This window comes from Colossoma macropomum, unplaced genomic scaffold (genome assembly GCF_904425465.1).
Source record: "Colossoma macropomum unplaced genomic scaffold, Colossoma_macropomum, whole genome shotgun sequence".
Taxonomy (NCBI): Eukaryota; Metazoa; Chordata; class Actinopteri; order Characiformes; family Serrasalmidae; genus Colossoma; species Colossoma macropomum.
The window spans coordinates 2,804,203-2,831,741 of record NW_023494794.1 but is presented as its reverse complement, the minus strand read 5'-3'; the positions used below and the strand labels follow the sequence as shown (position 1 = coordinate 2,831,741).

Sequence of the window (27,539 nt, the reverse complement as noted above, 5' to 3'; positions counted from 1 at the left end):
TCGGTAAGTTTAAATATCATGCGCTAGACGTAGGTCAACGAAAACGGCTCTCCTGTGTTCAACAAGAGAGTGCGTTAGTTACTCGGGCTACAATATACGGCTCGTTAATTACAGTCGTTAAATTCCAGTTAATTGTTAGACATTGAATACGATTCCAACAGCAGTACCAGAAGGTCTAACAAGTATTTAAAGACAATGAAAGGCCGCTACTGCCCTCTATTGGCGAATGTATTCACAGCCTTCCACAGCCCGAAGGCAATGAAGTCTCACAATCTCTAAAAATTATAATAAACATCACTTATTTTCTGCATTTTTAACTATTCACCGATAAGCTATAATACCATTCTGCTATCTACAAATAAACACCATTTACATAATAATGAACCTGATAAACAGCCTTACTAATATAAAGAAGCTTTATAAACTTACAAACAAGAAATGCACATAGACACTTTCCAATAATATATGTATTTAAATCAAACACAATTTAAATATATTATGGATTAAGTACACATACATGTCAGAAAACATATTAGTGGTACATAGTACCAAAAATCTATTTTTTCTGGTTCTTGTCCACGTCTCAATGAGGTCCAAAGCAATATCATTGCTAGCATGTTCACAGAGTACACTTTTCCAATGGAACAGGCATCACTGAAATTCGCTTTGACACAGAGTTGACATCTTATACAAAAAATAAAAGAAGGTAAACAAACAAAAAAAGACAATCACCATAAAAAGAAGTTACATTGATATATTTGGGAGGAGTGGGGCAAACCAGAAATCTACACCACTGTAGACTGGAGGAAAGGGGGGGGGTATAACATTGCACTAGCACTTGTCCATGTGGAGTGAGCTGATTCTGGATGCAGTGCTTGAAGGAGTTCTTGCTACCAGGGAGGAGTGGCGGGGTGTTGAACAGAATGGTCAAAAAACCAACCAGTTTGTGACCGTTTGCTTCAGTTTGAACTGTAACAATGTATCAGCCCATTCAGGTCAGTTCAGTGATAAAACCGTACTGGTGTAGTCCATGTCTCAGGTGGCTGCTTTTACCCTTTTAAGGTGCCATGCCAGAATGAATACACCTGCAAATAAAACTGTACATAGTCACCATGGTTATATCTCTGAGCTATAAAAAAGGGAAAACAAAAACAAAAAAAAACTAATTAAAAAAAACATCCCCCCATAGCCAGTCTCATTAAAAAAAAAAGGGGGCGAATGAAGAGAGAGAGAGAATGAGAGAGCAAGATAACGGATAACAGAGGATAAGGAAAACAGGAAACTATGGGGGGTGGATAGACTGGAGTAACCTGGTCTTATTATGACTTTATAAGACCATACGAAGTCCCTGTGAGCTTCCTCTTGGTCAGCACGGTAACAGCGGTGGTCCTCGCGCAGTTCTAGAGCGGCATGGATCGTGGCTGTTTCACTCTCCCTTTGGGAATTTGTTCTGGAAGTCTGTGGTTCTTGTGCATCTGCTTTCATTCATCTCGCTGTTTATTCGCTTCTTTTGCTCGTCTTTTATTCAAGCTCCTCTTCATGTGTTAAACAAAAAGCCTTCATAATGCTTGAAAATGGAAGTGTGGGTCATGTGAGCACGAATTTGGCTCGAGTGCATATACACACCTTTCAGTCTCTCACATTCGCTCACTCACTCACACATACACTCGTGATATGAAGGAAGTCAAGGATATGCAGGAATTCCTTGTTCTAGCTTCATTCAAACTCGCCGTTGGGTAAATGCAGTGTGCAGTTTGTCTCTAGGTGGTGTGACGTCTGGCTCTAATGTTGAGGGCAGCAGCTGGGAGGCTAAGAGCAGGAGCTTCGCTTCTTCAGAGCACAGGGTCATAGCTAAATGACCAAACAAAAGAGATTTAGTGATACCACCACAGCCTTAAGAAAACCCCAAGAGATCTAGCAATAATCACTAGCTATGTCTCCATCAACTTTCTGCGCAAAGATTGTAAATGATTCAATTAAAATGTGATTTCTGCAGCCCAGTGTGCCGTTTGTGTTTGTTGTAAGAGGCACATGAGGGTAACCAGTCACATGATTGTAAATGTATGCATAAATGTGCTATCCCAAAATTCCACTGTGGGTTTTGCTACATTTCAGGTATATACAAAAGTTTCCACAAAAGTTAAATGAAAAAAAGCTGACATTAATAAAATATTACAGACAATTTGTGATTCCACAGCCTACGCTGACAAACTTATGTTCTTTGCAAAAAAATAGTTTGGGTCAAAACATAGCTAGTGTCAGATGAAAATGTATTAAGTTTGAAAACCATCTGAAAACACTATTTGCTGTTTGCATCACACAAATAGACCAACAGAAAATTTGAAAAGCAAACCTTTCAAGGTTTTATAAGCTTACATTACCAGAACTTTTTAAAGGGTTTGCTTAAGGCTTATGTATCTTATTTTTAAATAAATTAGATTTTGACATAGACTATTAGGTTATGTGGTTTGAACCACAATTCTGAAACCATACATTTCTCATTGAAGGGGGAAAAAAAAATGCCTTCAGTCAAACCACTCACAAATCAGATGAAACGATACATTACACCATTTTAAATGGTTACCTTGGTGGACTTCGCTACTGGGCTTTCATGCTGTCCTTGCTGCATGACATCGTTGACGATCATCTTAGCAATCTTCCAGGCCATTTCCTCCTGAGCCTAGATAAAGAGGTCATAGGCATACATATATGAGAGTTGTATAATCTACAAAAAGAGTGAAATGATGCTTCTCATGGCAAGGGCGCTACAATAATTATGCAGTATTTTATATAGATAAAAAAAAACAGTGACTCAAATTTCAAATGCACACCTCATCTGAGTTTCCTTGCACCCATTTCTTCATTGCTTGAGAAAACATGGAACCTGTTAGAGAAGCAGGGAGAGCAGTCTTAGTTCCAACTGCTTTGAGTTTCACAATGGTGTCTGAACCCAATGCAATTTCACTATGGGATCGAAGCCAGCACTCTCAAGACTGTGCACCACACACAGATGGAAAACGCCTGGCTGGCCATGCTGTTCTTCAGTGGCTGACCATCACGCTTTGAGTCATTCTCAAAATCTGTTATTAAAATATCTATCGTCTGGAAACTGAAGCTAAGCACACAAAAGATAAGACAAAGAATAAGGCAGAGAGAAAGAGAGAGTGATAGATATATATATATATATAGAGAGAGAGAGAGAGAGAAAAAAAATTCTTCATCTCCTCTCCTTCGCAATCACACCAAATCACAGCCTCCTTATCACCATGGCAACACACACTCTCCAAGTCACTCAAACACAAGCCTGAAGAGCACTTCAACACGAGCTGAGAGCCAATTCACCCAGCAGACAATGTGATGCGTGTGAGAAAGACAGGCAGAGAGAGAACTCAGGATTCATGGGTAGAGCCTCTTAGCAAATGTACGCTGGTTATAGAAGAAACATTTTCCCCACAAAACTAATGAATACATGCATTTTTAAAATATGTGCTTCCTTAAAACAGCTTGCTCAGAAGCCAGCAGGGTGGTTGTGTTTTCTTACCCTTGGATTTCTTGACGTCCGGTTCTGGCTCAGCCTCCCTGATAAACTGGCCCAGCTCGTTGACTTTACCAAAAGTCATTCTTCTAAACAGAAGGGAAGACAGTATCGCTTAATTCAGGCGGGCAGACAGCAGAACTGCTTTAATGCTGATTGTACCAATCTGTTGTTTATTTGCGGTCACTGATGCCCTTTATTAGCGGGTTTCTTGAAAAGCCAGTGGCTGGTGCCAGGATGTCTCACGTTTCCATTTGTCATTTTTTGTTTCTTGGTGCAGTAGAATTCAAGTAGCACAAATGCAGCAAGATATACATAATACTTTATTCGCACATGATTTAAACTGATCTTGGATTTTGGATTTGGCCTGCGCTGTTATCACAACAACTCCAAAGAAATGATTTTTTTTAGCATGTTTAACATGGTTTGTGGCTCAATCTCTGAAAATATAAAATAACTACCTTTTAACTGAAGTAGATTAAAGGAAACAAACAACCACATGTGTCACAATTATTGGCACCCCTAGAAATTATTATGAACAAAGTGACTGAAAACGTTCCCAATCATATTTATTTATGTTCTTTTATTGAAGTCCAAAGTGTTCAGGCACTCTTGAGCCAGTCATCCACGATTTCCTGTTTTACTGGGGTATAATTATAAAGTGACACAGGAGCAAAACTCCCTTAGTCATTTATCGGCATGAGGGGAAGATCAGAGAATACACAAATGAAACACGGAAGAAGTATGCTGACCTGCATAAACCAGGTAATAGCAAATAGCCACATCCTTGAAATAGTACTGTTATGGCAATGGTTAAGAAGTTTAAAACAACCAGAAGTGTAATGAACCTGCCTGGAAGAGGACACAAGTGTACTTTGCACCCACACACAGCAAAGTGGATGGTTAGTGAGGCAAAAATGTTTCCAAGAATCAAGATTTGCAGATGATAGTAGTAATTAGGGGACACCAAGTCTCCAAAATAACAAGGAAACATCACCTCCATGCCAACAAACTGCTAGAGGAAAGTCTTTTCTTTCATCTAAAAACAAATGTAAGCGTTCACTAGATGCTACTGGAGCTTTGACTGGAACCTTGACTGGAACCATGTTCTATAGTCAGATGAGACTAAAATAGAGATTTTTTACAACAAAAACTCAAGCTGGCTTTGGTGCAAAAAGAAGGATGCTTATACAGAAGAGAACCTCAACCCCATTTAAGGGGGGTTAGGTATGATGGAGGCTTTGCAATGTTTTGGGGTTGTTTTACCTCCAAGGGCCCTGGGAACCTTGATCGGATAACACGACTTCATGGATCTTTCTGCTTCTGCCTAAAAAGCTAAAATTGTTTCATGACTGGATCATCCCACAGATCAATGATCCAAAACGTACACCTAAATCCACCCAAAAATAGTTTGATGACCATAGGACCAAGCTACAGACATGGTCATTCCAGTCCTCTGACCTAAAGACCCAAGACACTCACTGAAAATCTGTGGGGTGAGCCGAAGATGAGAGCCCAAAAGAGGTGACTTAGGACCCTGAAGGATCTGCAGAGATTCTGTTTTGAATGGTCTCAGATTCCTTTTTACAGATCTTTATCAAGGGTGCCAATAATTATGGAGCTGACTGTGTAACTTACAATCTAACCTTAATGTTTGTAGAGAATATGGAAGTTCCGCTAAAAAAGTTCAGCAAAAAAAAAAAGAAGAAAAAAAAAGAAATCCAATACCACATAAATTGATATGAAGTGATTTAAAAGAGTCCTTTTATTATGACCCTTTAATGCTTTTATACACATAAATTACATAACATCACAACCCCTGCAGCTTTCTTACAGCTGCTTTTCAAGATTATCCCTTAAACTATATTACACACTCCCCCCACTCAATGGGGATTTTCCATTCATCAAACTGTGTTCATAATCTCATAATCTGGAGAAGAGTAGGAATATGCAGCTCTCTACACACTCCACTAGGCCACATCTGAATCAGGTATACTGCATAGTGTATCAGAGCTATTCATTCATATATCCATGCCAATTACAATGCTCTATTTAACATCAAAGAGCACACTCAAGGCCGCATCGCTCCTAACATCAAGGCCTTTTCAAGGAGAGGATGATGGATGATAAACTGCAGCTCACTGACAATGAATTTCACGTGGACCTCTGAATCCTCTCCTGAGATAAAGTGGAGTGTAAACAATTTCAGCACAATATGATCAGGTGGCATAAAGCATCTACACTCAAGCAACCAAATCAATCAGAATCAACCAAACCTATTATATGAAACGGGCTGATTTAATGAAAAATTAGAAATACATCAATGATTATCAATACGATACATTTAAATTTCCTGAACACAGCATTAAATTGCAAATTGCCTAAAAATCAACCTTAAAAAGTCAAAGTCATGCAACGACAGCTGGGCACACTAAATCCACACAGAGGGAGATACATAGGTTAAAGCTGCAACTTACCCAGCATATGGTCTCTGGTACAGAGACTCAGGATCCAGACTGGCGATGTCCACAGTTATTGCCTCATCAAAGTTCTTCAGGATCTTGATGGCTGCTTTTTTGGTACCCTGCTATAAGACAAGAGAATGTACAACTAATTTTTGGAGGCATTCAACGGATTCAGTCCTTTTTTACCCCCACAATCTAAAACGGTTTAAGAAAGTAAAAAATGATGTACTCTGGGGGAAAAAAATCAGTCATGCTTAGAATAAAATAAAATGTATTTTCAGTGCTCAGTATAAAAATACTGTAACCATCACTAATAAAGTCCAGGGATGGATCTCGTTACTCATATCCCTCCTCAATTCCTCATCCTATGTCCTCGAGCCCATGACCCAGAAATAGAGATCTGCTAGCTGACCTTAGCTCAACAGGGCCCAACAAAAATATCAGGTTTTGGGTCAATTCTTCACTTACAACACTGGCTTCGGATCAGGCTGAGGCTTGTTTTCAAACAAGTGATGTGCAGGTCTCTACCAAAAAGTCATCTCCAAAGGTCCACCATCTTTAAGGATGTGTCAGTTATTTAAGTATACACAGGTGCATGTTACACTGAAGTCCTTTTTTACTGCAGCATGTGATGCAGGCCTGGTTGATTTCTAGTTCATTTGTTTAGTGTGCACCTGTGTACAGGTGTAGTGCTCTAAAGTACTAAAGCAGCACATGAGGTAGGTGTGAAAGCCCCAAGTCCATGTGAAAAGTCTGATAATAAGAGTTCAACATGTCAGATCTGTTAAGCACAGTAACACGTTCCTTGTGTCCTTAGAGGGAGGAGCTACAATGCAAGGAAAAGATGCAAGAAAAAGGATCCGAAGACACAAAGATATTAAATGCACTTTAAGTGTATATAAATATAGCCTCGTATATTGTTACACTACTTATCTGCATCTTATGACAAAGACAAAGCCACAGGGCAAACTGCTGTCAGAGAGATCAACTCTTTTAGCATGACATGCTATTCTACCTTTCTCCTTGTAACTAATCATCCCTTCTTTAACATTCACACAAGACCATCTGTTCCAGAATGAAACATACTAAAATGTCACTGCAGCACATGGAAATGCCATAGGCAGAAAGCAACCTATGAGAGTGGAGGGATTAGATCATACATAAGGTTGAAAAGTCACCTGAGCCTGCAACCCTTCTGATGCATTTGAGCCACGGTCGCTGTCCGGTGTCGTGCTATGACCCGACATGCTGGAGTTTCCCCCGACAAACTCGTCCGCCCGTACAGAATTGATAAGGTCGCTCAAGTACTTGTAGTACAGGTTGCTGGACAGGAAGCCTGGCATGTAGACCTGTAATTAACAACACAGAAAAATACAGAGGTTTGGTATGTCCGTAATACAAAGGTTACTAAGGGTGGGTGTGGTTATTCTAATGTATGAATGTTTTAACTAATCTTAGTATTCATGTACTTGAAAAAGTACTAAAATAAGACATTTGTAGTTTGGAATAAAAAAATGAAATAAATGTTGTGCTAACTGTGATAACAGGATTTTAACTGATCATATGAAGTGAACGCTGGGACATACATATAGCAGATGATAAGTGAAATAAGCACAGCTTCACATGAAAATGTTTTAAAATGGCGCAATATATGTTGTGTGAGTTACTGTTCAGTAGGCCAAGTGGTAGAAGATGAAATCAGGCCATCAGTTTCACAACCGGTGTCAAAAACAAGAACAAAAACCTGGCTAGGATAATGTTAATTTCCGTTATCACCCTTATAAGATGCTAAAAGTCACAGAACAGTAGTCTAATAAAATGTCAGCACCAAGCTAATGCATTCACATAAAAATGTTTTGGCTCTTTTTGCCCACTGAAATCAAATTCTACTGTCAGTTCCTAATTCTATTGGTGGTTAAATCTGACATGTTAGGCCTTCAGTTTAGCTTATAAAGTTCTAGCCAAGGAAAGAGCTCACTTAGCTGCGTCTACCTAGAGACCACAGAGAAAAAACAATGTTGTCTGAATCATTTTCTATTGAGTGTATTTACCCTTTTGTTTCCAATCACAACTTCACAATAACATTACTACAATACTTACATATATTAAATACAGCAAGCTTGAGGTATGGATCACTTTGTCAGCTAGCTCTATGCAGTAATACATAAATGAATACATACACAAATATGCATGGATACCACTGGATCTATTGTTTTCACTTCCATCCCAAAACCATTGTTCATTTCTGCCTGCAATGGCTCTGTTCATGGTTGTCTTTCCTAGCCTTTGACCAAACCACACTAGGAACATTCTATCCAAAACCCTTCGCAGTTTAGATCAGAGCTTAACATTTTGATGAAGTCACGCACCTTCTCCATGGTGGTCCAGGCCTGGCGCAGTGGAGTGGTAAAGCAATCGGGCAGAGGGCCTCCCTCACGACAAATATTTGACTCAATCTCCATTCGAACAGAGTCACCAAAGCCCAGTGGATTTGTTGCTTGGAGTGAAAAATATCTGAGAACGAGACAGCACATTAACCATGACTTTTTTCATCTATGGAGTGTGCAATATGATCTAGCTGCTTTAATAATAATGCTTCTAAAAATGTTCAGCGTGCATATACAGTACTTCAACATCATTTGTCCTTGCACTAACAAGAAGTCAATGGTTACTATCAAATTCCTACTGAGATTCAGTCAGGATTCCACAATATGTTTAGATTCATTAGATTCATTGTCAGGGCACCTTTCGCATACTAACAATTTTGAAAATACATACTAACTAGATTAAACTCGGTATTTTAATCTATTAATGTACAAATCAACAAAAAACCTTAAATATCCATGCTGAAGTAAGACTGCATGTCTAGAAAGTAACTTTAGCCTCTTTTCCATTGCAATGCAGAACTGCTACCACAGCTGTGTCATGCCAACCCGCGGATTTAGTGTTTCATTGTGCTAAATCAGCACTAACAAGTACTGAAGAAGAAGTACAAAGAGTGAGTTCTGTGTGTGTATAATGCTGTTGTCATTGCTCCCCATTATGCTGACTGACGATGATAGAATTCAGGGGTCACAATGTCAACAATGCAAATATAGCCATTTTATTTTCTATCCAAGATGACTAGTGTCTTACAAGTTTTTATATGCAGTGTTGATAATGGTAAAAGTGTGGTAAATCCCAAAAAGCTGGGGACTATTTTTGCTTACAATGGCCTACATGCGCCTCTGTGCAATGAATGCGTTTTAAAGGTGATGTTTTAAGCCAAAGGTAGCTTTTAGAGGCATGAAACTCTTCAGATATCTGGTTTCTATATCTTAGCACTGAACGATTTGGGAAAATATTTAATTGAGACTTTTCAGACCAGTATAGCGACTCCAATTTAATCTGTGATTATTTTCTATAAATTAAGGTCCAGCCTTTTTTTTTTGGCCAAGAAGATCTGCATATTTTTTTCTAGCTTAAACAAATCAAAAGTCCATTATTATTTACAAATAATAGCTTTGCATCCAAAATAACTAATATTTACTAATATTTATACAGACTTACTTATCATAAAGGATCATGGCATCGTTCTGAGCCTCCTGTCCGTCATACTGGCCTTTCTTAGCAGCCAGCTGAACCTGGAAGTTATCTGCAGCCAGCCAAAACTGTAGTATGTTCACTGCATCCTCCTTCTCCATGTACTGTGTGCACACATACATAGACCTCAAATTCAGCATTCTATTACACCAGATCTCAGTACCCAACGTTTGTCATGCCTTTGCTTGCAATTTTTCAATATTAACACAAAATGTGTGTGTGGTTGCAAAGTTGGGTTGTGTTATGTATGCATCTTGCAACAAGTTAAGAATTACCATTGTCTACCACTCTACCTTTTTAGTGTTTAACTGCCTAGGGGTGTAATTATAAAGAAAGGAAATGTGAGTCCTTACCTCAGAGAAGTAGAACAGGGCCGACTCACAGAAGAGGATATCCGCCAGGAACACAGAACCGCTGGTCAGCACCTCGATCTGGTACTTACAGAAATAATGGCTCCGCAAGAACTCGCTAAAGTGCCTGGGGAAGACATTTAAACCCAGAAAATATGATCCATCACTATGCTGATCAAAGGGAGACGTGGAGAACATGATGCAACGTTAAATAAATACCAGGTCCAATCAGTAAATTAGGTATGTTAAGGCTGCATGATTAGGCATGCATTTATTATACTGCTACATTATATGCAGTGTGCAAAATACCCCTTGGTATTCGGGGGGTTCCATGTAGGCTGGCTACTCCAGCAATGACTGGCTGCTAACTCACTCACCAGCACTGATGCTATAGCCTCTACGGCAACAAAATGTTTTGTTTAACAGCTCCTCTTCTGGAAATGCTTGTCTGGTTTGGACACACATTAACCGAGATCTTACACACCTTCTCTTTGGTCTTTGGTTTGGAAAAATGAGTGACAATTTCCAGCAGTGTCTTGGAAAATTGGACAAGTTTTAAGATTTACAAATATGCTACAGTATACTGTACATTTTTTTCCAGAGGTATCCCAGGCATATTTACAGTTGCTAAGCTATGAAGGACCAGCTGTGAGCCAAGTTGCTACAGCGCCACCCTGAGGCAGACCAGTGCTGCATCTCCAGTTAGTTAAGCTCAGAAATTGTGGGTGAAGCAGCTAAACAATGACCCTTCCCTGAATCTGTATTTGAACGTTAGGAGTGGGCAATACACCGGTTCATCTGGTATACCGGTTCTTCTTAAGGTATTAATTTTGTCATTACCGTTATACCAGTATGTAAATAAATGCAGATAATGCGATGTACAAACAAACATGCAAAACACACTGATTCCCTCACCTCCCTGGTAGGGATTTCGAGCCTGAGGTAAGTTAGTCCAGTTTATTGTCAATGGAGCAGACATCAGACTGTAATCAGTTAATGAGTTAACAGGGGAAAAGAGAGTGGAAGGAAAAGCCAGTCTTTTGGGGTTAGCCATTAGCCAAGCATGCAGACTAGCTGGCTTTCTGTGTGCAGCGCTCCTCGCTCAGCCAGCGCCTTCAGGCAACACCACAGTTTTGGGCTACAAGCCGAGAGGCTCCGCAGCTCCTCAGCTAAAACTGAAAGTGTAAATGGCTTGTAATATTTACCAAACTCCAGCAGCATCTGATGGTCGTAGATTAAAGCTCAAGACACGCACATGTGACACAAATGACTTTCAGACATAAAACATCAGCACTGTTTTTACAAGGCTGAAGATGGCTTCCTATTCGTCAGCTTCTTGGTAGAATTTTTCACTTCCATCCTAAAGCCTGAGGCGCCAGAATGAAACTGCTGCGGCAACTTCAGCCTCGTACTACTTTTGTTTATTTTACTTATTCTACTTATTTTACTTAAGCATCCAAAATGGTTTTATTTGAGAAAAAAAACATACATATACTATACAGTGAAGCCATCACTAATCTTAATTATACTGTGAGTTTTTGCCCATAATGACTACTTTTGAGCATCTATTTTTCGGACAGCATAAAGTCATAAGTTTATTTTGAGGGACCCCCAGAATTTTTGAATTGATTGAGACATTCAGGAGGTCCAAGAGGTTAATTAGAGGTTAACTGGACCTCTCGAGGATCCCCTGTATTTTGCACCTTGACTATATGAACAATGACATTGCAACTGGCATGTGCCACTTTGTTCCATATATTAAAAACGCACTGTTGAACCAATTAAGTGACGCAGTTAAAGACTGGTTTGTATTACTTAGAGCAAAACAATTTATTTTGTTTGATTCAATGAATACCTTTTCAGAACACCACACAATGCTCACAGTAAAAAAGCAGTGTCCCTGGTTAGAGGGTTGAATTGCATATTGTACCCTTCTGTGATATCATTACTGCAAAGGACAGTGTCAAGATAATGATAAACAAAACACTGTGCAGCCATACAAGCTACACCGGGGATGCCACAAAACACTGAGGCTGTAATTAAGTAGAGTAATAAAAATGACTCACTGTTGCTCTATGATGGTGAACACCACTGACTGGGCGATGACAAAGCAGTTTGGGTCCACCTGACCATCCTCCCCGCAGATTTTAGCTGGCAAGATACAATTACATCAACACCTGCATCTACACAACACTCATTAGTACATCTTCAAAATTATGCACTGCAGGAGTATCATAAAGATGCAAAATTAGGTGCAGCATTTAGTCACTTAAGAGACACTAAACCATTAGGCATCAGCATTACAAGTAAGTAGACCCATTATAGAGCCCTGTGGGATTTAAATGTCAGATGATGAAATGCAGGGCTGGCCAGAACAGCATTCTACAAGCTTTAAATACTTGTTATAAAGCACTCAAATACTCATTCTGAAAAACAATACTTATGTTTCATATTCACTCATAATTTTAAGTTAGTTAATTTTATGTTCGTTACTGCAGTTCAAGATGTATCTAGTAGGTGGCAATAGTGTGTTAACAGTCAGGACGAAGCAGAGTTGCTTGTGTGCTAAATGCTGTTATGAAAGATGGTAGTCCTCTTGTTCAAATGAAGTCATGTATCTAAACGTTAAGGGTGTAATAACCTAGAATTGTTATGTTAGTTATCACGTTTTCAGTTTTAGCCTGTATTTTTGGTTATTTATTATTTACTTATTTTATAGTTATTGCTTTTGGCTAGTTTGCCATTTTTTTAACCATGAAAAGCAGCATAGAGGGTGATATATCAGGTTGAGCTCAGTCATAACCAAGCTAGGATTAAGAAAGCTTGTGAAGCTACAGGCTCATCTGAACGCAAGGAAGACCAGCCAGGAAGCAGCTCAACATGGACCCTGCTCGGCTGGTACAGCCTTCCCTCCTGGACCTGGTACCGGACGTACAGAGAGAACACAGGCTGCATGGCAAGGAAAATGCTGAAACTGTGATCATTTCCATCCCACAGAATGTGGCTCTTGGTCTGCTGGGTGAACTTGAGTGAATTAGAGAGAACTTCACGCCCCCCCCTCCCTGCATGACACCTCTGCCTGGGAGTGCCCACAACAGCAGCAGCACTCCTCCTCGTCCAATACCAGAATTTACCCCAGGTTTAAGGCTCTGCGCTCTCTGGTGTTAACGATGGCCTCACCAGAGACTAGTGGTACACTGTTAAGTATTGCTATACTAGGGGTGTCACAATACGCATGTGAGTGTTCATTTTTTTCAAATTCAGTTATTGCAAGATGTTACGCACTGTCTATCGAATCATTAGATTTCAAGCTATAAATTGCTTGCTAATGGGAATGGTTTCCATACACAATCCACGATAGTCTTAAAATTTCAGAGTTGGAAAAAACTGGTTTAATTAGCCTACCGTGCACAAAACTGAAGTTAGTGTCATGCCAGTTTCTTACCCTAAATTTCTGTTCCACTTTAAATAGTGCAACAGTTACACTCTAGTGCCTGAAGAGAATTTGAATAAAAAGCTGACTTCAGTTTTGTCCGCCTTGAATGACCTTAGCCAAGCTGTGCGAAATGGCGGGTGAGGAAAACAAGCTTTACGTGGAAGAAGCAGCATGTACTTGCACTCATCTCCTGTTTGCTCCTGGTCAAGTACAACAATAATGGGCAACGAGTCGCAGACTGAACGGCGACAGCTCACTGGTGTTGGTGAGTATCAAATATCCATGCTAATACCTCAACTACACTAACTCATCTGTGAATCACCCAAATGTCTCAGTTACCAGAGCGAGGAGAAAACGCGAATAGCAACAACTACATATCCACACAGAATTGAAACAGCCACCAAATGAGTCTGAACTGGTCAAACAAGTAACTCCAACAGGGGTGCTTATAGCTTCTTATAGCTAACCGGTTGTAAAATCCAACTCCGTTCTGTTGTACAGTCCACCTCTATTCCTTTGTGGATTCCACAGTTTGCTTGATTGAGTCACCTTAGAAAATCAATTAATTTATCAAGTATTTTAGCCAGAAGGTAAGACCCAAACTTTACATATAAAAACACAAAATCTGACTGTAAATAAACCTATAAAGCTCAGTTTAATTTTGAGATGTAGCCTTACAGTCCACACAGTTTTTGTTTACATTAATTATTAAGCCATGATAACACAAGTTTGCCAAACGCACATGTTTAACATGTAATATATGCAACATTTTGCATTTCTGTTTATTTTTTAATATAGTTCATGTCTAAGAAAATGAGTTACCCCTTTAACAAGCACTGTTGTCTGTTTGAGGAAAAAAAAAATCTGAGGCTTGAAAAACATTTATGAATACAAAACAGAAATGAATAGCAACATAATGAACAAGTACTTGAGTATTCCAATTATTCAGGCCAGCCTCATAAATTTGCATTTTCAATCATCCTGGAAAATTAAACAAATACAACTGCATGTAACAGCTGGTCGTTTTCTTACCAACGATGTCATTGCGTATCTGCTCAGTGATGGGAATAGGCCTAGCAGCATCTGGAGATATGTACTTAGTGAAAATGTTGACAGCATCCCTCTCTATACCTGCAGCAAAGAATAAAGAAAAGAGTGAGAAGAAAAAAATAAAATAAAAATCACACATCTTCACAATTCACCTACATGTTAAAATGTTACTTAGACAAAGAGTGTCTCTTCAAACCGCACGAAACTGCAGCATGAGGTCCATTTCATTTCATATAATGTTGTGCAGGACACATTTTCAGAAACATTACTAAAACACTTGCACTGCACTTCAAACTCACATAGGCACTAGAGAGGCAACTCACATGCAAGTGAACTGCCTTCATGCTGGGTTTTATAGCCCTGCTCAAATGTAGATTCAGGCTTGGCTAATTTTTATGCTAGCTTGTTAAATGCTGACTGTTTAAAAGCCCTGAGCAGACAGAGTCTGCTTCTTCCACGGCTTTTAGCTCAATTGACTTTCTCCACTCACTGCCTTTCTATGCCTGAAGCTTTTTTCCTGTGAACCGTTATGCTAGTGATTTTACTGATATTTTAATTCTTCTGTCAATTGTACCATACCACAAAGGCAGAAAAGGGAGATTTTTTTATGAAAGATGTCCAACAGAATCTAAGACCTGGAAAAAACAGCCGTAAACATCCATGAAGGAATGTTGTACTTGTGATTATGAATACAGTACCAGAAACTGTTTAACACATACTTCAAAATATAGCGCTGTAGGGCTGCAACTAAATATTATTTCAATTCTTGATAAATCCATCCTGTCGCCCTAGCTTGAATCGCCCAAGTGAATCGCTGTTTAATGTACTGTAAATCTTTCTTAATTAATAAAATTTACAAAAAACCGATTGAGTTGTACACATTGACATAGCCCAAGACTGCAGTGTTGATTAAGCAATAACAAAGCACTGTAAATATTCCTGAAAGACTTCCCCTGTGCTACCTGGATAGACGGAGGTAGAAATATACTGAACATCCTTAGAATATGAAATGCTTAAAATATAAAAAAGTGTGTGTGTGTGTGTGTGTGTGTGTGCACACCACATAAATCAGAATGTTGATTACTGATGATTCACACAAGATTGCATGTAAAATATTTGTTTAAATATTAGCTAATCAAACGCTGCACAACTTGGGTCAGTTGCTGTGTTTAGTGAGTTCAAGTATAGTTTGCATGTTGTGCATTTTTCCCCCAACTAAGAGCTTAGTTTAGGTTCACTGCAGCAATTCCTTCTAAACTCGTCACTATATGTAATACCTTGCTATCCAAGCAATTCCCAGAGTGAAAGTGAGAGAAAGTGTGAGCACACAGAGCTAAGGCAAAATAGTCTAACTATTGTGGTCAAACAGCAGTGCTTTAAGCTAAACTCAATACCTGTGTGTATCAGGATTTACTAGCCAACTAAAGTACAGATTATTCACATGAATGCTGGAACGCCAAAGTCTGCTAAAATTAAATAATGACCAAAAGATAGCTGTTGTTTGGTTTATGTATGACCAGCAATACATGGGCAGTGATATGTAAATCTCTCACTCCGCGTTTCCTCAGTCATTTGCATCCAAGGTTAGCGTGTGAATGCTGCCTGAGCGACTAATGCTCTCCAAGGCATAGGCTTGTGCAATATACCATCGTGTGCTGCTTTAAGCTGCTATAGAATATTGTGAAGCCAGACAACATATCAGGAATACATATTCAAAGAAAAAGATTATATATGCTTTTCTTTTGGGCATTTTAATTTTATGGACAGTTTTCCAACATTCATCCAACTTAATGGTTGCTCTGACAGATGTATCAGTTCTACAACTGCGCTGAAGTCCGAGGAGAATGTGTTTGTTTAAATGTCAAACATTTGTTTAAAGAACTGTGTTTTGTTAATAAATTGCAATTCATTTCACTCATAGGTGGAAATTCAACTGCATCCATTTTGGAATGTTTTTATCGATTATACTTATATTCAACAAGGCATGCACTACTTTTTTTGGCCAAAATTAATTCTTGGACTTTTTTCAAGCATTAAAAAAGAAGGTGAATGTATTGTTTTTGCTGTCTATATTTTACTACTGCATATTTTTTCCATATCTGAATATTCAGTGAATTAAAATAATTCAAAATGATATCAAAAACAAATGATATTGGTCATGGTGAAATTTTATGATGCAATCAATTGTTTCCTAAAGAATCACAATTGAACTGAATCGAGGTTCAAACCTCTGTTATATGCAACTCACTCATTCACCAGATCACTCCTTCACCCATTTCTCAGTACTCACTCTTCATTAGCTTGTCGGAGAGCTCTCGAAGTGCGTTGGTGGACTGGCCTTTAACCGGCGTCCCTGACCTGGAGGAGACGGAGGACAGTCGGGTCGGCGTCTCAACTCGGAGTGAAAGTTGCTGGGGTGTTCCAGGCCTCTGGCTCCCCTCACAGCAAATGGAGTTCCGGTGCACAGTCCCAGCACCACCATTAGAGTTAGTGTCTTGGGGGCTTGAGTGGATCCGGGACGGAAAAGGATCCTCTGATTCCCCTCCATCCACTCCTGGGGATGTTGACAGGGCCGAGGGTGAGTCCGGTGAGCCGGGAGAGCCAACAGCAGATGCAGGCTCAGCTAGGGAGCTGTGCTTGACCGAGTTGAGGCTGTGGGCGCGGACTCTGGACCAGCTAGTGGAGCGGAAACTCTCAGCCTCCAGCCAGAAGCGCACCAGGTGCTCTGCTGAGCGCGTCTCCATGAACTGCAGGAAGTATGGAAGGGCCACACCATCGTGCAGGATCTGCTCCACCGTCTTAGAGAGCCGTGAACGCGTCTCCTGCGCCTGGTAGTTCACACTGGAGCGCCCTTCAACACAATTATTTCATATTATACAAACTGGTACTACAATATAAATGACACCTAGGACTAGATGTGCTCTCAAAATCAGGGATTAGAAAAGACACAGGGAAAAAAAGAAAATAAAAAAATAACTACTTATTTCACAGAATGTGATTAAAAACTGGAATAAATTAAAAAAAAGACTCTATCCTTGTCTTGTTGACAGTTTATGAAACTAAGAGGTAGGGCTGGACAATAAAACAATAACAAAAGTAAACTGAGAATGCTGTATATGTGGCACTGGAGAGTGGGAAAACGCCATCTTCCCAAGCTAGCTGTTTTTACCAGCTGGCTAACTTGAAGCAGCTCGCACAGCACAGCACTGCCCAATTGATGTTACTGTAGATCAAACAAGACAAAAAAAGCACTGATTTCAGTTTAAACATACCTAAAAGGAGGACTCTGTCTAGTGTTAAAGAATCACACTGCAGTTCATACTTTTACACAGCGAGCATCCAATATATTGCGGTTCTTCGATCCCTCACACTACTACAATAGAACACAGTAATCCAGATGTCTGCTAGCTTGTGTTTGAACACTGTGATATACTCTGACATGGATGTGGTTGGAGTGATGGCAGTAAGGCGGTGTGATCCATCATTCACGTATCGAGCCAGCTAATGTTTTCTGTTCGTATTAATCTGACGCTGTTGAGAAACTAAACAGTTCAGCACTCGTCACCAGACATCTAAAAATAATCTTTCTTTCTTAAATTATGAACATTACAAAAATTGCGGCCATGATTTTCAAGCTGGTAAAACCAGCTAACCAGAAACTTTCTCCCACTCTTTCATGACAGATTTGTGAAATGCTCCACTGTTTGGCGAGTGTTTATGTTCTGACCACAAAGTATAGTTTAAAACAGCAATTAACCACTCAGGAGCAAAAACTAGCCATCAAACCTGAAAGAAATAATGATTTGACATTTATTGCAATATGTACACATGAATGAGGCCAAGTTTACAGCAGGCAGTAAAGATCAAGGAAATCCACAAACAACCAAGCTGGTGAGTCAAACATCTACAGCGTACACCTGCATGCTCTTACAATTACATAATCTATGTAATGGCATCTTGTGACACCTGGCATGTTCATAGTCAAATAGTTCACATAGAGCTAATGCATAAAAGCCTTAACAGGGCGGAAACTTCCTTCCAAAGTTTTACAAAAGAGACACTTGTCCCTTGTGGACACCATGGAACACCCACAGCAGGACTTTCTTTCGGTTATAGGAGGATCAGCCCAGCAGAGCCGACAATGGCAACCTGTAGCACTGTGATACAATAGCTACTGTTATTCAAAGCACACAATAACAAGCACAGGGAGAAGTCAGTGCAGAGTAGGCTGTGATTGGGTGTCTCCCTTGAGAATGGCCCAACAACGCAAAACTGCCAGTTGTGACGGCTGTCCGGATTTAGCCTGCCCTGCAGCATTCTCCTCTGTTTAGTGCTGTAGCACAAGTTCGACCACACACATGCAGAGTCATGTTGTTTGGTACCATACATACTGAGAGTTGTAAGGAGGAAGATTTAATGGCTAGCATGAGAATAACAGCAGAGGCCAAACTGTACACCTGCTATAACGACTGTGGTTTACACCACAATAATTTAAAGATGGGATCAGCAGTTTTAAGTAATAACACTTTGTAACATTTGGCAAAATTCTCCTCACGTTCTGGCAGCAGTCAATAAAATATATGCTCTGGAGAAAAAAGGTTAGAAAATACTGACCTAGCCAATAGTATAGTGCTAGTTAGAAACATAGCATATTTAGTGTCCAGTGTTAGCTAGCCAGCTTCGTGTGTTAGCTGGTTTATTAGCTTTGTGAATGACTACAAATATCATCATTTTATTTGTGACAACCAATTCAAACAAAATTAGCAACAGTACTGAGGAAGGCAAGGGCAGTATTTGTTTGACATTTGACTTTCAAAATAGCTGGTTTCTTAACTTAAGCCAGTTTTAACAACCTCAGTGGACATCAACATACAACCTGATGCGATGAAGTATTGAGAGTCTCCTAATACAAGCACCGTGGCATTTGGCTGGATGATGAATCTACGATATTAATAAGCAGGTAAGTAAATGCTCAGACACTTGTAAAATAAAATTGTCAAAATAAGATGTTTCCCAATGCAAACTAAGGAAAAATCATGGAGACAAACTTATCATACATAACAGACTATAGTGATGTCATTCAATCTATCACTCAGTCTATGCCCTGAGATTCATTACTGGAAACCCTTACAACACTCATCACTGCACACTTTATCATAAAGTTGATTGTTCCTCCCTAGTCATGCTGTGGGAAACTTCTGGAAACTTCTTTGTTCCATCCAAACGCCATCTTATATTACATTTATGCTCTTTGTAAATAGTGGTATTTATCAGACCCACTCTAACTGGATCACCTGGCAGTTTCCTAGAGTTTTTACTGAACTGGGGAAATCAGCATTTAGGTAAAGTGCACCAGCAAACTGGAAAAAATAACAGGTACATTTATTGCTCTTCTCACTGGCGTTACTCAACTATTTTAAACTTCAAGTTTCTATCCACCTCTACTCAGCCTACATCTGCTTTATTTGATGTTAGTTCTTTTACTTCTCCATGTCAATATTTATTGAATAATTTTAAATGTTGACTTTCTTTTTCTTATAGTTCATTATCTTAGCTGGTTCTTTTACTTACTTTTCATTTGTTTTCAATGTACACAAAACACAGCATTTTGTAACGAAACTCTTCATATACATGGAGCTGGTAGGATATAACACAATGTTACAGGATTATTGTTAGTAGGCTAGCAGGCAGCTGAAGCCATTTCCCTTCACCATCTCCCTGCCATTGCACACAGCGCTGCTCTAATATGATTACTGCAGCACTCTCATGCATGAACACAACACAGTTTAAACACAGAAAGGGTTTCTTAACTGTAAACCAAAGCCTACTCAGTAGTTGTTAAACATGATCAGGTCCTAATCTCTTAAACTTGTGTTTTCCACTCATAGCCCTGGAGTAATTCTCTATTGTACAGAACTGCTATCCTTCTGTAACACGTCTAAAGCCATTGAGGAAGAGCTGGAGATACAGCCTAGCTGTGTTCGTCACTGTAGCGCAAACACTCAACTGTGGAGCGCAAAAGACTTCATTCTACAGGCTGCATTGATTAGTTGACACAGTCAATTACACTGTTTAGGTAAAAAGGAAGACATGGATTTGCTCTCGTGATACACACTGTTGATATGGCTTCTATTGTTTTGTACTTTCACCTGTTATACTGAAAACTTTGAAATGTGTATTGAAATTTCTGTGTACAAAATCCAGGCCAAAAAATATGAGCAAAGCATTTCATATCCTGATTTCTGATTCTGACTGAATAACGGTACCACCAAAGAGAGGAACCGTACAAGCGCATTGATTAACTTGGTTGATTAATCCAATAACAGCACCCCTAATTCTGAATATACATCTGAAGGTATACTGAAAGCAGAAGTGATGTACCCAGGTCTCCGAAGTGCGCTGCCTCCATGTGACTGGGCTGCTTCTTGAGGATGGCCGTGCGGCCACGGGCAAACGAGTCCATGTTAGCCGAGATGGCACTGATGGCCACATGGCTGGGGCCAGCCGCCTCCAGTATGGCATGGTGATTCCGGGAGGGAGAGTTGGGGGACACTGGAGCTGGAGGAAAAGAGAGAAAAGACATTAACAACCAGAGGCAAAAAAAAGTGAGGGATTTGTTACGGAGCATGTAAAGGTGCAAGCAGGGATCAGTGTCGTTCAAAACCTTTCAATATCAATATCAACACCTATGCCTCAACGTTAATTTTTTTCAATACTTTCTGTTGAAAAAGTGGGAGTGGCTTAAACCAGAAATTATTGTAAAGCTGGAAGTAGCTACATTTACATACCACAACGGCTTACAGACTAATCAAGAAACGCTGACGTTAATAACATACAGACAAAATGTAATTTAGACAGTCAACAAGCAGTCCAGACTTTCAAAGAAGCATGCTTATTAGCACATGGATGCTGATAAAACTGACTTTGGTATTAAAACAGTACTGAATGACAGAATATTTTGAGGCTCTGTACCATAAATGCCATAATTCGGTCAGTATCATTAAAGTACTGTATTTCGATACCCGGAGTGCTAGGAGCAAGAATATTTGCCGTGACAATAACATACACGAGCTCCACATTTTCACTTAATATGTCTGACAATACCTGCCTACATTTACTCTCCTCATCTAAAAGCCTGGTAATAAAATATCAAATTTAAATAATGAAAATAATTTCGCAAAGCAAAGGAAAAGCAGATGGGAATGGCACCAATAAAAAAAAAAAAAGACAAAAATTAACTGCTTCCCTCGCTCAAAACTCAAATAATTCTTAGTGACTGTTCCTTAAAACATTGTGACAAATCTTGAGCACCTCAGCGAGTTGGTTAAAATGAAGTCTTATCTATGATATATCAAAGTGCAAATATAAGGGCTACTAAGAGCAGGTTAACACACTTTCGAATAAAGGACATCAAGCCCTGACATTTCTTTCAGCTATATCTACACCTGCTTATAAAAGCTTTCCTATTTGCCAAGGTTGAAACGTTGTTAAGCTTAAATGAACCCATTATGTGGCTTGTGTTTGTGTGTGAGAAGTCTTTTATTTCATAAGTTATATTGATGGAACACTTGGCCTTGTTGAGAAAAACAAATATGCCATTCTGAAATTCCAATGAAGCTTCTGAGTTTTGATCACAGCTGTCAGCAGGGCCGCACAATTGTTGGCACAATATTGACCTTCGCAATACTGATATCGCAGAATGCTACAATATGCAAATGTGAAATAAAGTGTTCCCGTGGGTTTTCTGATGAATCAAGGTATTCACATAATAAAATAAAATAAATCATTTTGTCATAGTACTGGAACCAAATTGCATTATTGATTAACCAGTTCCTTTTTAATAACCCGCAAAATAAGCATATAAATTTAAATCAAATGAACATTTACTTATGCAAACCTTTTCGGATTGTACGCATGAGGGCATCATTCCGCTGGACTGGCCTACTAATAAACAAAAAGCAGAGCAAAAATATGATGTTCGGAACCACTTTTCTACTGCAATGATGTACCATAACGGAAGCAAACATCCACAAATGATAAGAAAGACGACTATTTAGTCCATGTTCTCGGAGAGAATGTGTGATGCGCAGCACCGTGAGGAAATCACACATGGGTAGGTAATATTATAGAGAAGGATGTGGTGGACCACGGCTTTTGAGAGCTTGCGAGGTACACTAAGCCAAAGCTAGACCTGTCATGGCATTTATGCTTGTTTTAACCAGAATGGTAAATATTTTGAAAATACAGAACTTTCAGTTTCTGTTTTCAGCCCCTCAGATAAAACAAAACAAGGTTCTTATGTGGGGCATTTTTAATATGGTTTCAGGCCATGCACTTCATATACACTCTTAAGCCTAGCCTCACCTATCAGTCTTATGGTCCAGCACATTTTTCTACGATCTTGGTGCATTAAAACAGAATTTAACTGACGTGCACTCAAAAGTGAGCATATATCAAGCATTATAAAATGGCTTTAAACGTGGCTTGGTCTATCAAATTTCAGAACCAGAACTATCAACTTTATAACTGATATTTTGCTAAATAACATTCTCGATTTTAGACTTGCCGGTTAACAATTAGTTCCTAAATAATGATGGTCGGTTATCAGTCAAAAGAATTTGAAAAAAATTGCATCCCTACTCACATTACTAGTATACTGTTCGTACCGCACAGCCCTGGCTGTCATAGCACTAAAACTAACTGAAATAATAACACAATGGCCACGTGCTGTGTACATGACGATCATGCTGTCTGTGACTGTCGGTCTGGAGCCCTGAGGCTGTGCAGATGAGCAGCAAGCAGGACAACTGACATTTATCTCAGTGCAGGAAGCTGCAGTATCACTCCAGCCTTTATCTGATCCTCCACCCCATCCTCTTTATAATTTCAGAGCACGCTTCACTGGGTAAAATGTCCCTATTCTGCGTAGCACGGCACCAATTCCCTAAATTATGTTCGCATCTGATGGCACACTTTGTTCCACGACTGTAAAAAGTACTGGAATAAAGTGCTACTGAAAACAGTGCAGGATATAGAGCAATAGTTAGCGATTAAAAGCACAAGAACACCCTAATATATAAACAAACTAACCTGTCAGACCTGTAGGAACTTTTATAACGTGACATTTAACAGGAGGAGCTATAATTGGTACACATGTATTTGAAAAGCAAGCCTAAAAAAAGGGTGCAAAGTTACATTTCCACCTGCCACTGTGGAAGACAAATGAAAACCTAACTGCCACGAAAAGCCATATACAGATACTTTAGCCATCATGTAATTTGCGAAATTACTAATTAGATGCAAAAAAAAAATCCTTTAGTAAAAGAAATGAGTGCTGTGTGCTAACAATGCCAACTGGGCGTGTTTAGGCATGCAAGATGGCACAAAAGCAAACATTTATTCAAACACGTTCCCATCATGTAAAAGCAGACAGAAGGAAGACTACAGTCAGAAATGTACTCACCTTTGCCTGCTTTAGCATCTGCTGCTCTCTCCAGTTCCTTTCCTTTAGCTGTGGAGGAAAAAACATGAGAGATTACACTTCACATCAAATGCGACTGCAGACTGCAGACCTGCAATGGAGACAGAACCACACCACACAAGACCAAATACATCTAAAATATCTTTAAACATGTATATAAAAACACTGGCCTGCAGGACACTGGATAGCTTTCTGCTTTTAAATCAAAGCAACTGACCTTTGTGTGTCCAAAGAAAGTCAGTGCAAGATTTAGGCTAGCTGACAGGCCAGAGGCCTTCATTAATAAAGGACCAATTTAGATGATAACAATAATTATCAAAACACATATCAGCAAACAGTTAATTATTAATATCTTTACAACTTGAAACTCATTCAAGTTTAACACATTACTAATCTAGCAGCGCTGGGTAAAAGATATCAGAGCTAAAAAGAGAAACGCTGTAGTGAGTACTGTGTTCAAGGCCTTTTCATAGTGTGCTGTTAAGCCTGAAGTGTTAAAGGGGCAACAGTCTACTTTTCTTCTTGTGTTTTATTTGTTTCTCTGAGGTCCCCCTGTAATTCATTTTACATGGCCATGTCATATTCAGGTTTAAATTAAATAGGCAGGTTTTGTTACTGTGCCTCTAAGACTGACAAGCGTAAGACCAACCTTCTCTGCGCTAAAATATTCCTTAGAACTTCAGCGTGAGTGGGAGGGGCTAAACGTCTTGTGTGTGTGTGTGTGTGTGTGTGTGTGTGTGTGTATATACATATTTTGTGTGTGTGTGTGTGTATATATATATATATATATATATATAGATATATATATATATATATATATATATATATATATATATACACACACACATATATATATATATATATATATACACACACACACACACACACGTGTGTATATATATATATATATATATATATATATATATATATATAAAAGTTTGTATTTATCCTACAGCAGTTTGTTTTCATGCATGACACCACAAAGACAATGAATTGACAGTGACTGTTTTTGCAGCTGAAGCTGTGTTCATGTGCTTGTGTGAAGATTGTACACACAACTTCGCTGTTTCTATGCCTGTTGAAAGAGAAGTCCAGCATGCAGAAAAAAAACAAAGATCCACAGAATACATGCACTTAATTGCTATATTAAAAAAACAAATTGCATTTAAGTGCATCAGGTTTATCTTTTTCCTCATTCACCACCAAGTTTGCAGTTTTCCATCAGGGGAAGAGATGAAAGGTCACATTATATATTACATCTGGTAAACTCTAACTATAATCTGGACTCCTGAGTTTCTTATTTGTAAAAATGACCTCACTGGCTGTTTAAGTGCAGTTTATACGTTGGAAATTTGGTATTTCCCAGTTTCTGACACGTCTCAATACCGGCTTTACTTTGTGTACATGGATCTCATGGACTAGAGAGTAAACACTATGTTTTTGAAACTTTAACAAATATTACACAAAATTCATATTTCAAAAGAGTGAGGAAAAATCTGTTTTCCATGATATGGGTCATTTAAGTCCCAGCGCTGCCTAACTGGACACTAAACTTGATAATGATGGCTTATGTTCTACTTGTACAGGAAAGATAAGGGAGAGGCTTCAGAACTGTGTCACTGGAAAAATGGGCCTGGCTCAAACACAAAAGCCATTCACAGGGCATATTGTCATGGAGAACAGTGAGGTTGGCGCATTAAAGTTAACGAATAAGGGCTATAAATGAATCTCCATCCATAATAATAGCATAACTATAATATTACAAATAATACAAAATGTATTGGTGTGACTCTGCTGAGAAAAACATCAGTTGTTTCAGAGAATTTCACCTTTCTGATAACCGCTTGAGGCCTGAAGGTGTCAATGCATTGTTTTGCTTATGACTGCATATGTGATAATGTATGAGGGAGAGAAGAGGTGAGAGAGAGGACAGACTTCTGAACAGATAGATGGCCTTGGCTAGCACTTCAGACTTCAGTGTGTTCACAGCAGGGTATACAAGCCCGTCTGTCAGTGATGCAAGCATAATGAACGAATAATGACATTACACACAGTGTGCATAAGTATGTTTCGGCTCATAATATGCATTCTCCCAGTTTCACAGCTTGTTTGATATTACAACAAAGAAACAATATTTGTTGTTTAAACTCGTTGTTACTGTAAGTAACATTGCTGTGTGTCAGGTCGTGACTACATATCAAACTCAAACCGTACTTCTTGAATGAGGTCAACCACAACAGTACAGATATAATGTTAACTAGGTTAAAGAGGAACTCAATCGATTTTTCACATCTCTGTATAATTTAATCGTTAACATGTCAACAAAATCATTTAGAAAGGTAAAATGCTCAGTTCTTAAGAAACCTACTGAGTAAGATTTGTTCACAGTGGTGGTGACAGGAAGTGTGTAATGCCTCTAACATCTCCCTCACACAACGTTATTATACATGAAATGCTTATGAATACTCAGCCTGCTGTCTGAGCCACTGTTTTAGGGTAGTTTTGTGATAAAGTTTTGGTATTAAATGTATTAAAATCAATTTATTTTAATCTATCCACGGTGGAGGAATACATTAATGGTATCCTCGGGCAAAATAATCCCCAAAGAAAGCTTATATTTTCAGATTTTCCACTATTTTACCATCATCAACAATACATATAAAAACGCAGATGACATATTTAGGTTCACTGGTGGTTTAGGATTGTAAATAAAATGGTTATATTCGTGCTGTACACACTGGGACCCCTGGTGACAAATCACCACCACTGTAAAGAAATCTGAGCTTGCAGGTTTCTCCACCAATGAACCATTTGACATCAAACCACTCAACCGCTGAATTATGCAGAACTTTTGAAAAATCGGTGGAATTTCCCTTTAACTAACGTTACCACACGCACACGTCCTCAACCTCGTGTAATTCATCATTAATAACAGTGTATAAACAGTGTATAAATAAGCATTTAGCTAGCAAACACCAGCTGAGGCTGACAGACTACTGAAGACGAAACTGGAATTAGCTTCTTGTTAGAATCCTCCGCTCCACCTTAAATGTGGCAACAGTTACACTAGGGCGCCGGTTAGGGCGCGTGAAATTACTGCTGCAAGATTTAAGGTGGAACGTAAAATCCAAATAGGAAGCTAATGCTAAGCTCAGCTCCGCGCTGCCAGCGTTAGCTGCGGAGCTAGCAGACGTTGCTTAGCAAGCAGGCGCTAGTGCTGCTAGCACAGCGCGCAATCTAGCGGTTTACATGTCGGATTGAGAACGAGGACTGAATGCGGTCATACAGTTCATACACCTGACACGAAGCACTGGTGTGGCAGCTGTAGATGAACCCGTTTAAGAGGGTAAACGAATGTGCTCGGTCCTCGCCGCCCCGCTGGCTCTCCTCACCTTTCCGTCTGAAAAACGCCATGGTCACTTTCGCTGCCCACTCTCAGCTCAGCCACAGCATCTCGCACATCCCCGGCTCCCTTCATCCATAACACTCAGCTGCCGACAGAGCACACGAAAAATCACTTATTCCTGCGGATTTCACAACGCTGTCAAAGCCGAAAGCCTTCCCTTTCTCTCATCGCCATATTGTCAATAAAGCGCCTCTCCTTCCGGAGCTCTGCGGCAGCAGCGCTCTGAGCGGAGTT

The 27,539-nt window shown here is 39.4% G+C and overlaps 1 protein-coding gene across 3 annotated transcripts; it reads right to left on the bottom strand.

The window, feature by feature from the left end:
* Positions 1-449: 449 nt before the first annotated feature.
* On the bottom strand, positions 450-27,500 carry akap10 (A kinase (PRKA) anchor protein 10). 3 transcript variants are annotated; one of them, XM_036579898.1, is made up of 15 exons: positions 27,292-27,500; positions 23,882-23,929; positions 20,800-20,976; positions 16,709-17,269; positions 14,401-14,499; positions 11,999-12,083; positions 9,936-10,059; positions 9,550-9,686; positions 8,370-8,514; positions 7,179-7,349; positions 6,013-6,122; positions 3,542-3,624; positions 2,832-2,884; positions 2,585-2,680; positions 450-1,851 (listed from the first exon to the last, which is right to left on the bottom strand). In XM_036579898.1, exons 1-15 carry the CDS (start codon positions 27,311-27,313, stop codon positions 1,846-1,848), a joined length of 1,917 nt encoding a protein of 638 aa, XP_036435791.1. In that variant the 5' UTR covers positions 27,314-27,500; the 3' UTR covers positions 450-1,845. The 3 variants fall into 3 exon arrangements, with proteins under 3 accessions (XP_036435791.1, XP_036435792.1, XP_036435793.1); XM_036579899.1 differs by having other exon boundaries at positions 3,542-3,621; XM_036579900.1 differs by having other exon boundaries at positions 6,013-6,119.
* Between the last annotated feature and the right edge of the window lie 39 nt (positions 27,501-27,539).

Excerpts from the sequence above, each read along its gene's own strand:
- akap10 (XM_036579898.1), bottom strand. The coding sequence starts at position 27,313 with ATGGCGTTTTTCAGACGGAAAG. Across the intron at positions 23,930-27,291 it reads GGCGTTTTTCAGACGGAAAG|CTAAAGGAAAGGAACTGGAG; the intron begins GTGAGGAGAGCC and ends TTTCCTCCACAG. Across the intron at positions 7,350-8,369 it reads CCTGGACCACCATGGAGAAG|GTCTACATGCCAGGCTTCCT; the intron begins GTGCGTGACTTC and ends TGTTAATTACAG.